This window comes from Galleria mellonella, unplaced genomic scaffold, assembly GCF_026898425.1.
Source record: "Galleria mellonella isolate WM207_F2 unplaced genomic scaffold, CSIRO_AGI_GalMel_v1 utg87, whole genome shotgun sequence".
Classification (NCBI taxonomy): Eukaryota; Metazoa; Arthropoda; class Insecta; order Lepidoptera; family Pyralidae; genus Galleria; species Galleria mellonella.
The window spans coordinates 2,035,366-2,047,345 of NW_026442166.1; the positions used below are offsets into that span (position 1 = coordinate 2,035,366).

Sequence of the window (11,980 nt, forward strand, 5' to 3'; positions counted from 1 at the left end):
AGTTCGGTACATACAGCGCTCTGGTATGTTTAGCGCGACCGAACTCGAACGATTGCGAAGTGAAGTTGTTCCAGAAGCAAACTCCGCGACCGTAGAGCAACCCATCTCAGACGTGCTACCTAGCGTAGAGGTGGTTGCCGAAACGCTTTCAGAAGCGGATGCGGACGGAACAACTTCCCAGGATATAGAGCATATGAGGAGCATACTAGAGGAGGCGATTCTAGAGATCCGAAGAACTCCCCTCGAAGAGAGACCGAAGCTTCCCCGGATATATCCAAATGTGGCGACGCGGGATGCCATTGAGGCCACAAATGGACTGCTGCCTCAGTACCTTGAGGGCAGCGGTGACCTGGGAGAGACGAGTTCAATCCTGTTTGGCGCTGCGTTGGCAGTATGCCGATATACCGGCGCAAAAATGCCCCGGGCTGGACGTAATATCCAAAGGGATAATATGAAACCAGCCTGGAAAAGAAGGATTGAACGACGGATCGCCCAGGCCAGAGTCCTCATTGGTAGACTGCTCTGCTTCAGGGAGGGCAACACACGCCCGAGAATTATGCGCTCCGTAAAAGAGGCCTTTGCTGGGACAGGTGTACGTCTGTTCCAGCCGGACTTCGGGCACAAACTTACGGAGCGCATAGATGAACTGAAGCAGAAGATCGCTGCATGGGGGAAGCGACTCCGACGGTACTCTGAGAGGGTTGAGAGGTATCAACAGAATCGCCTCTTTATGAGTGATCAACGGAAGTTTTATAGGAACTTGGAGCGCCCAAAACTACAGCCCACAGGACAAAGACCCGAAACAGCCAATTTCGTCGCCTTCTGGAGACAGCTGTGGTCTGAACCTGTGGAACATGAGGAGGGCGCATGGATGCACGATGTTGAGGAAGCATGTGCTCGAATAACGCCGATGAACGCCATTGCCATTACGGAGGAAGACGTGGTTGCCGCGATTCGTCGGGCTCCGAACTGGAAAAGTCCGGGGATCGACGGATTGTAGCACTACTGGTTAAAGGCGTTCTCGGCCAGCCATGCGACCATAGCCGTGCAATTCCAGAGTGCCCTCGAAAACAGGACGCTCCCGAACTTCCTTACAACCGGGATCACTCATTTAGCTCCTAAGACGGACGATACCGCGGATCCATCTAAATATCGCCCCATTACTTGTCTTACGACAATATATAAGACGTTAACATCCGTTCTGAGCGCTAAGATCTCTCGTCATGTGTACGAGAATAAGATCCTATCTAGCGCTCAGAACGGATGCAGGGGCGGTAGCCGCGGATCGAAGGAGCTGCTCCTCATTGATGCTGTCGCTGGCCACGTGGTCAAGCGGAACCGTCGGAATTTCTCCGCCGCCTGGATAGATTATAAAAAGGCGTTCGATTCCGTGCCCCATTCATGGCTCCGGAGGATACTCGAGCTGTACAAGATCGACGGTACAGTTCGAGTGTTCTTGGAGGCATGCATGAGGCAGTGGACGACGATCCTGACTATCCAGGGCGAGCGATTGACGGATACCGCTGACCGGATAGAGATAAAGAGAGGAATATTCCAGGGCGATTGTTTGAGTCCACTTTGGTTTTGCCTGTCCCTGAATCCACTCAGTACTTTACTGGAGAATTCGGGGACTGGATTTCAGTATCGGAGAGGAGGTACACGAGTGTCTCACCTTCTGTACATGGATGACTTGAAACTGCTAGCTCCGAGCATCGAACGCCTGACGGAGCTGCTAAATATCGTAAACGATTATAGCAGCTCTATTAGGATGGCGCTCGGAATAGACAAGTGCGCGGTCCTCCATGTGCAGAGGGGACGGGTCACTCAAACTGAAGGGATCGCCACAGATCCCTCTAATATTAAAACCCTCTCCGAGGCTGAAACATACCGGTATCTGGGCATGTCACAAAACATCGGTGTGAAGGAGACGGATATGAAACAGTCAGTCCGCGAGGAATTTTTTGCGCGCCTTACAAGAGTACTGAAAAGTTCTTTGTCGGGCGCCAATAAAATCCGAGCTTATAACGGCTGGGTCATACCCGTACTCCTTTACACTTTTGGCGTGCTCAGATGGTCTCAAACCGAACTCGAAGCCCTGGATCGGAAAGTCCGCACAACTATGACCCTCCATAGAATGCATCACCCGAAATCGTCAGTCATGAGGCTGTATATCCCGCGGAAAGCTGGTGGTCGAGGCTTGTTAAGCGTTAAGACCATGCACAACCGCGAGATTGACAGCCTCAGGACATATTTTCTGGAGAAAAGAGACGAGGGTTTGCATAGAGAGGTCATAGAATGTGACAAAGGATTCACCCCTCTTTCTCTGGCTAAAGAGGACTGGCGAAAACCCGAAGTTTTGGGTACCTCTCAGCGGGAGGCCGTATGGAAAGAGAAGGAGTTGCACGGAAGGTTCTTCAAAGCCCTTCACGGGCCGTACGTAAACACGAAGACCTCCGTGCACTGGCTACAGTTCGGTGATCTCTTCGGAGAGACCGAGGGTTTTGTCTGTGCAATACAGGATCAGGTGGTTAAGACGAACAATTACCGAAAGCACATTCTGAAGGATGGCACTGAGGACATCTGTCGAGCATGTCGCCATCCCGGAGAGTCACTCAGACATGTGCTTTCGGGTTGTTCAGCTCTTGCCAACACTGAGTACTTGCACAGACACAACCAGGTAGCCAAAATACTCCATCAAGAGCTAGCTCTGAAGTACGGCCTCGCGAATGAGAGGTTGCCGTACTATAAGTATGAGCCCCAGCCGGTCTTCGAAAGCGACAGCGTAAGGCTCTACTGGGACCGATCCATCATCACGGACAGGACCGTTCTTGCGAACAAACCTGATATCGTGGTGATGGATCGGGCACTCTCGAGGGTGTTTTTGGTGGATGTCACCATACCGCATGACGAGAACCTCGTGAAAGCCGAAACCGAGAAGAAGAGAAAATATCTCGACCTGGCTCACGAGGTGACCGAAATGTGGGGGGTGACATCTACCGAAATCATCCCAATCGTTATGTCGGTGAACGGTCTTATCCCAACCAGTCTCGAACAACATCTCAGACGGTTGGGATTCAGAGGCGGTTCACTTCCGGGAAAGATGCAGAAAGTGGTGCTCTTAGATTCTGCCCGCATTGTACGCCGGTTTCTCTCCCTGGGGCCCTGAACCCCGGCCGACTGTGCTTCTGCCGGGGGTTAGTTGCCATCTCCTCTCCTTAAGAGGGGAGATGAGAATTTTAGTGAAATTTAAAAAATAATAATAAACAATTACTCGTATTTCAACTTTATCCAGAAGTCTCCTTCAGGGTATGGGTATAAAAAAAATAACTTAGTAATACTTTTAATTACATACAAATACAAACGTATTATTTTCTTCCCAAAAGAGACCCTTTAACATAATGACAATTTGTACATCGTTTATGAAAATATCGTATAAAATAATTTAATAATGTACTCGAGATGTTGTCTCCTTACAATTGCTTTGAGAACAATGAGGTTAGGATAAATTGAAAGTAAAATGTAAATAATGCTCTTTGAATATAAATTGCAATTTTTACAATGTGACACCAATAGTGATGTGCCGAGACGAATCGATTTTTTTTTATTTACATTATTTTGGTACTCGTTAACAAGTATGTTTTGGTATGTAGTTTAAAAAACAAGATTACCCTGTCAAATATGCATATGGGTAGCCAATTCAGTTAACTGTAGGTGAAAGAATTGTTTAAAAAATTGCGTAGTTTTGAGCTTATCCATTACAAATAAGTAATCAATATTTTCCTCTTTATGAGTATAGATCGAATTAGCAATGAGGAGGTCCTGCTTAGGGTTAAGGAAAAAAGATAAATTATTAGAACTATTGAGGACAAAAAAGGAAAAATGTTGGGACACTTGATACGACACGACGAACTTATGAACATTATAATAGAAGGTAAGATAGAAGGAAGGAGGGGGAGAGGGAGACCGAGACACAGTTACATCAGGCAGATCAAGGAAGGAGTTGGTGTCGTGTCGTATCAAGAGGTGATGAGACTCGCTGAAAATCGTAGTGAGTGGCAAGAGCTCCACCGACAAGAGCGCAGCTCTTAAATAGGACAGATATGAGTATAGATAATAGAATGATAACTCCGTGTGCCCTATCGTTATACGCTGGTGGGGCACCAGGAATGATAGGTGGAATAATAGGCGAGGATAAAGGTAGATCAGCTGGCCCATTATGAAGTATTCATCACGAATTAATCACGATGATTTCCAGGAGGGGACTAAGTGAAATTCAACTTGATATATCTAGCAATAGGGTTAAGTCCTAATTACTAACAATCCCCAACACTAGTTCCTAACTACTAATCCCTCGAGAGAGAGAGAGATCGCGTTCATGTTTATGATTATAAGTTTGTATGGAAATCTAAGTTTGAAACTATCTCCTTACAAGTTTTCAAGACAAATAATATGAATGCGATCGTAAATCTTTCTACTATTCATTCTAGGCACGCAGGGTTGTCAAAAACAGAAATCGAAGAAAAAATGCATATAAACAGTTATTATAATCTATTTCAATAAGATTTCAATAGAACTTCATCATCATCATCATCATATCATCCTTTGTTTTGTCAGTAGTTGCCACGCTTGGCAGGTAAATTGGTGATCGCAGTTTTTTTTTAATGGGTGACAATGGAATGGTAACCCCACTCGCGCTATTGGTATACACCGGCGGGGCACCAGTGAAGGATGATAGGTGAGGATGAAGTAGGTCAGTTAGCCCACCGTGACGAATTCAACAAGGATTGTTCACGATGGTTTCCAAGGGGAACCACGTGGAGGTCGACCTAATAGGGCATATTGTTAGCAATGGGGCTGCCAAACTCCTTTGCTAACAATCCCTTTCCCCTCTGGTGATCGCAGTTAGGCTCTAGAGAAGTTTTAAGAGAAACGCTACTGCCCATACACCGTTCTCCTTTTGTCGGTTTTTACGGCACACACGGGAAAGGAAGGGGTGGCCTATTCTATGCCGGGACCACTCGGCCAGTTCAATAGAACTTAAATATGGGTAATTTTTAGCAAGTGCGATTTCTGTTTAATTTCGGTGAACATTTTGGTTGTTGAAAAGTTGGTGTCTCCAAAAAATATTTTTTAAAAAGATTTCTTGAAATATAGATAATAAGATGTCGGTATTTCTGGGCAGTCGAAATTGAAAGCACAGTTGAAAGGTCCATCGAAGTTCAACAGGGGTCGCATTCAGCTGAAAATCACCCCAATAATTTAAGATTTTCACAAAAAAAATATTTTCATTCGTGGTAAAACTACTTATTTTGTTTTTAAAACTAAACCAATTTTGATAAAATTTCTAAAAAATCAATTTGAAAGTATATCCTTCCAAATTAATTGTACAAATCGGTTTCTAAATTTCGGAGTTCAGAAGTAACAAACGTAAATAAGAATTGAAAATCTGCTACGTTTTCGAAATAGATATAGGAATGATAAAAATATAATATATATGAATGATAAAAGTATAAATAAATAAATAATTGACCCAACTAAAAGACAGTCTGCCTGTAGGGCGCTAGTTCTAGATTTAATAAATCAAAAATCGATCGATTAATTGAATATTTAGATTTGTTACTAATTTCATTTTGAGAGCGTTTCTGTAATAATTACAATAAACTTTGGTTACCTCTCCATTTAGTTTGAAACAGACTGTATGATTCTAATAATGACAGAAGTGATTACTACTTTGAATATATCTTTTTGGATATATGTGATGCAAAATCCTTGTCAATTGCTTTATGATAATTTTTAAAATAAATTAAAGAGGAGTAAAATACAGAGATTTTAATTATTTTTTTTTTAATTTCGTAATCACAAAAAAAATTATATAATTCGTTATGAGTTATATAAGATTTTTTTCATCATTACCAGTTGTTTAATTTCTTCTAAAATCTTTTTTAATATTTATAAAATTAATAACATAATGAAAATAAAATCCTTACTTTTTTAATAATGTTATGTGAGTTTGTTTCTCACCTCATATCGCTTAAACGGCTCAACCACTTTTTATGAAATTTAATGTATACGTACTATATGAAATGGAAATGATATATTTCTATATAGGTTATATCTATATAGCCTATGATCTCCATTCCATAAACATCTTTTTATCCTTTTCAATCCACTTACCTTGGTTACTAAAGCTAAAAAGTAAGTAAAAATAATACAAAAATTTCGTCGGATTGTATATTTAATATTTCGATTTCCACAGCTACAAGTGGACAGGGAGAAACAATCGTATGACTTCGAATCGCTGCAATCTCAACTGGACAAGGCGCTGGGTCAAGCCGCCAGGCTTCAAAAAGAGAGGGATACGGCCCAGCTTGACGCTGAGAGGTTCCGGGACAAACACGATAAGGCACAGGTGAGTTTATATTTCCTTTTAGATTTTATGTGGCTTTGTGGGCCGCATCCATCTCAGAATACGAGTGGAGAAGGAATCGTGATGAATTTAGCACCTAGAATTTAGCACGATGGTTTTCAGGGGGGATCATGTGGAGGTCGACATGGTTGGGTATATTGCTAGCAATAGGTCTCTATTATTAACAATCCCTTTTCCTCCGCCGTTAAAGGTTACAATAACATAAATTACTGGTACAATGTAAAAAGTCACCGGCTATTGTTTATTTGTTAATTTACATTCGAAATTCAAGCGTAGTCGAGGGTATAGATAGAATTGCCTCAATATAATTCGCTTTTCTTTCGTTATTTTAGTTATAAAAAAAAAAGTGTTTTCGTATAAAGGAATAATATAATGTAATAGTTATAATAAAACGCAGAGCCCATATAGCGTTTAGTTTTTGCTAAACCTCCTTACGTCGTGTAAGCCCGGGAAATAAATTTAATGGAATACATAACGGAATGAGTAGTATTATACTAAATATAAAAAAAAAAATACAATAACTTTTTATACAATGCCAAAATTTCTCTGTTGTGTAAGAGAAGAGAAAAATATTACTTGTATTAGTCGAAGGTTAATAATATTATTAGATACACACTCCAATTTTCTTTAGAAAACATATATTCATTATTAAAATTTATATATTTTTTTATACAACTTAGAATGGCAAACAAGCTAACGGTCACCTGATGGAAAGTGGTAACCGTCACCTATAGACATGAGCAGTATGAGCAACATGATAACCCCCATGCGTTGCCATTCCTGAGGACTGATGTGTTATTCCTTTGTACCCTGTAAATTCACTGCCATACCATGTTTGTATGGTTGTGTTTCGGTTTGAAGGGGGGGACCCTTCTAATCGAAACACAACCATACAAACACAACTGCTTCACGGTAGAAACACCAATGCGACAGAGGTGCCTAAACAAACGAATTTTGTACAGTCTCCTGTCCTAAATTAACCTAATAAATATCATGTGGTTTGAGTAATTTTTAATCAAATTATTTAAAAACATCAAATAAAAATTACGCCTTACTGTACTTATACAATTCTGTCGTTATATTTGTTAATTGTCTTGCTTATTTCCTATATTGTATAATGCACATAAAGTATACTCATTCTCTCTCTTCGTCCTCTTCATTACTGAAGCTCGTGTCCTTGTCTGTTGCCTCTCTTATGATGTTACTCATTCATTCATTCAAAAATCGTTGTTGACTGACCGTTTTTTAACCGACTTCAACAGGACAGATTTTTTTATCTGCTACCTTATAACTCCGTCGGCTGTAAACCAATTTGGAAAATTCTTTTTTTATCTAAAAGGTATACCCTTTCAGATAAAAAAGACAGTGTGTTCTCATAGAAATTTTATCAAGTACAGTATTTTAATGTTTAAATCGAAATATCTTATTTTGCGTGAAATTAAGTCGGTTTTTATGTTAAGAAACACAATCTTAATTATTGATTCGATTTTTAACAGTCGACGTTCCATCTTGGGTTATAAATCTACTACAATATATTCGTGACCTCATAGCCGACCACGCTCGACTGAACTCAATGAACGTTTGAAATTTATCACAATGTTGGCATTCAATGGTAAATAAATTGTAGATGTACTTGTGGAACTTACCGCCGGCGCCGCACCGTCTAGACGCGCCGGTTTATGGAGTGGCCTAAATATTTTTATTTCCCTGGCCTCTTTACAGAGATGTTTGAATTAAGAACACTTAATGTGCGTTTTCAATCGACTTTTAGATGCATTATTATTATTATATCAACTGTTAACTGTCCGCTATTGATAGCATAGGCCTCCCCTTGTGAGGGATTCCGAATAATGATTTTTTAAAGTTTCACTTTGATGGGCCAGAACATAAATAAACAATAATATGTTGTTTTTTTGTTGGGTGAAAATGTATGGTAACCCCGCCTGCGCTAACGGGATACGCTGGCGGAGCACCAGTCAAGGGTGATAGATGAGAATGAAAACAGGCCAGTTAGCCCATCATGATGAATTCATCAGAAATTAACCATGATAGTTTTCAGGGTTAACCGCGAGGAGGTCGACCTGGTTTGGTATATTGTTAGCAATGGGATTCTCAGTTTCCATTACTAACAATCCCTTTCCCCCCCAATAATATATGTTTATTATTACTTGATTTTGCTGTGTGGTCCTGGCATGGAATGTGCCACCCCTTTCTTTCTCGTAGATGTCATAAGAGAAGTGTCAACTACTTGCAAAATTCCCCAAGGGAAAGGCTTATATTCAGAAGTGGACACTTAATGGTTGTATTGTTATTGTCATATATATATATGACACCCGTGCGTGCGACACCGGGGCGAGTAACTAGTTAAATAATACATAAACAAGTAACTTGCACACTAGCGCCGTTGAGTCTAGACAAGACTACTTTGTAAGTGAAGTGGCCTAAATGTTTTATTCCTCTGGCCTCATTAGAGGTTATTGAATTAAGAGTAAAGTTCTTATTTATTAGTTGAATTTCTGATTCAGATTTTTTATTTGCATTAAACATGGTTATATTAAAATTTTTTATGTGATTTAGAATGACAAACAAGCCGACGGCTCACTCGAGGGAAAACGGTAACCATTTTATAGGCATGAACAGTACCATGGACGTAATAGAGTATACTGTTTCGCCCATCATACCATCCATGCGTTGCCATTCATGCGGACTCAGGACCCACTTTCCATCAGGTGGGCCGTCAGCTCGTTTGCCATTCTAAGTTGTATAAAAAAAAGTCCACCTGTATACATTTTAGTGTAACCTAATTGTAATAAATATATTGTAAGTGCATATAAATAAATAAATATTTCCAACGGTGGACAATAATAAGTTAAAATGTTAAAAATATATACGAGCGAAATTGCAACAAGTTTATAATATTGATACCAAAAATAACGTTCCATGTTTTGAAACTATTTATAGAAAAACATATGCAACAACCGTTTCTGGGTTAAGTGCTTCTAAATTTAAAACATTTTAGTAACAGACGGCTCTCGTGTGTGTAATGAATTATTTGTTAGAATCAGTCTGACTTTATAGCCGACTCCGACGAATTTAAACGGTAGATAAAGAGTTTAGGAAATATAAGTTTCTCGGGGGAAAAATGTGTAATTTCGGAAAATTAGATAAAGAAATATTAATCTTTGTATATTTATTACTTTTATGCTTATATACAATGAATGTGGATGGCTATAAGGACAGAGGAAGGCCTGAAAAGACATGGATGGACTGTGTGAAAGATGATATGGCCAGAATGGGAGTAAATGCAGAATTAACTGCTAATAGAGAAGAACGGAAGAGGAAAACATATTACGCCAACCCCAAGTAATAGGGGGAAAGGGATCGTTAGTAATGAAGACTGAGAATCCCATTGCTAGCAATATACCCAACCAGGTCGACCTCCTCGCGGTTTCCCCTGGAAGCTATCATGGTTAATTCCTGATGAATTCAACATGATGGGCTAACTGGCCTGTTTTCATTCTCATCGATCACCCTTCACTGGTGCTCCGCCAGCGTATCCCGTTAGCGCAGGCGGGGTTACCATACCATTTTCACCCATAAAAAAAAGACCCCAAGTAGTAATAGAGATAAGGGTAGGAAGATGATGATGTGTTTATATACTAAGTTCGGAATCTTTGCTGGGAACAAACAATAAAGAGTTTTCAATCAATTATGCATTTCCAGTTATAATTGGTAAGTAGTTAAAAAGTCAAGCGAGGTCAGACGAAGAGAGAAGCATTATTTATTTATAATTTTTATTTTATTTATACAACTTAAAATGGCAAACAAGCTGACGGCTCACCTGATGGAAAGTGGTAACCGTCGCCTATAGACATGAGCAGTGCTATGGACATAACAGAGTATACTATTTTTATTAATAATGCAATTATATGTAAACAAATAAATAAAATGACATAACATGTCTGTTCATTAAGAACAAAAAAACAACAAATCCATCCTCTTAATAATATTAGCACAAATAAAGTGTTTAAATTACGCAACTTAATTTTCATTGTTGTAAAATACATTATTTATTCCAAGAACAAGGATTATTAATCCATGATTTATTAGAATCGTTGAATTAATAACGAAGATTAGCAGAGAATCGGGTAATTGGTAACTTGACTCTTCAAAACAAATAACCGTTTCCAACAAGATTGCCCACGTATTTAGATGAATAAATACATGTTTAATTTATTACTAGTTATCGTTAACGTTTACTTAAGTTAGCTTTAAAATCTAAATAGTTGCCACGCTCGGCAAGCGGGTTGGCAACCGCAGTTAGTCTTTGAAGTTGTTTTAAGAGAGACGATGTTGCCCATTCATTCCTCGATCATTAAGTTCCCTTAGTTGCCTCTTATGACACCCACGGGAAAGGAAGGGGTGGCCCATTCTATGCCTAAAATTTGTATTATTATTCTATATTCATATAATAATAATGCAAATATATATAATCTATACTTATATTATCAGATTTATTCTATAACGTGTGCGTCTGCTAAGAAAGGACTTAATTTCAATTTAAAAGGGAAATATAACATTACACGTGCGAAGCCACGTGCAATAGCTAGTCTAATAACTATTTCGTAGCTAGTATAATTAAGCATTGATGAGCTATGATAGCCGTATATCATCAGGCTGTTCCCACCTCCGCTAAAATAAAGCAATCAATAAGTTCTAATCGTTTTTTCTCTCTTTCCAGGCACTAGTAGCTCGCATACAAAAAGAAAGGGATGGAGCTCTAGCAGATGCTGCTAGCTGCCGTGAAAGGGCCGAAGCGGCTGCTGCGGCCGCCAACAGGGCAGCCCGCGATAGAGACAGTGCCGCTACAGAACTGGACGTGTTGAGGGAACGGTGGGAGAAAGCTCATCAGCAACACCAGAAGCTTACGGTAATTCGACTATTCGACAACATCTGTGACACAGTAATTGTTTTAATGAGTAATAATGGAGTGGTAACCCCGCTTGCGCTATCGGTATACACTAGCGGGGTACCAGTGAGGGATAAGAGGGTGAAAACTGGTCAGTTAACCCATCGTGATGAAATCTTGGCGCCTCGACGACTTGACCAATTGTTGAGAAATATGGGATAAAAAATAATATAGGCTACTTTTTACCCTGCTCAGTAAACATTTTCTGGTTAAGCGGACTAACTCATGGTTAAAAACTAGTATATTGTCACATGTATAATTAATCGTATCACGCAGAATTTTCCAATTGTATAATCAAAATTTTATATTTTATGAGAATGTTCACGAGATAAAACTATGAACTATGTAATCGACATTAAAATATACTTTTTTATAAAAATTTCAGATGGAAAGAGATGATGCCCTGACAGAACTGGAAATAATGAAAGAAAAACTAGATAAAGCACTTTATTCTTCACAAAAGACCATCGAGGAAAAAGAAACAGCGCACAAAGAATACGAAAAAATGCTTGAAAAGTATGATAGGTATATTTTGTTCTACATGTCGTCTTGTGTTGGTGGCGATGTCAGTGTTAGCTAATATG

General features: G+C 39.6%; 1 protein-coding gene across 1 annotated transcript in view; it reads left to right on the forward strand.

Moving 5' to 3' along the window:
• Positions 1-11,980, forward strand: part of LOC113509070 (myosin-2 heavy chain) — a 77,466-nt gene that overhangs the window by 57,621 nt on the left and 7,865 nt on the right. Inside the window, exons 10-12 of the mRNA XM_052902039.1 lie at positions 6,257-6,409; positions 11,169-11,357; positions 11,782-11,921. Coding sequence (XP_052757999.1) covers positions 6,257-6,409; positions 11,169-11,357; positions 11,782-11,921 — 482 coding nt within the window. The remainder of the gene's footprint in view (positions 1-6,256; positions 6,410-11,168; positions 11,358-11,781; positions 11,922-11,980) is intronic.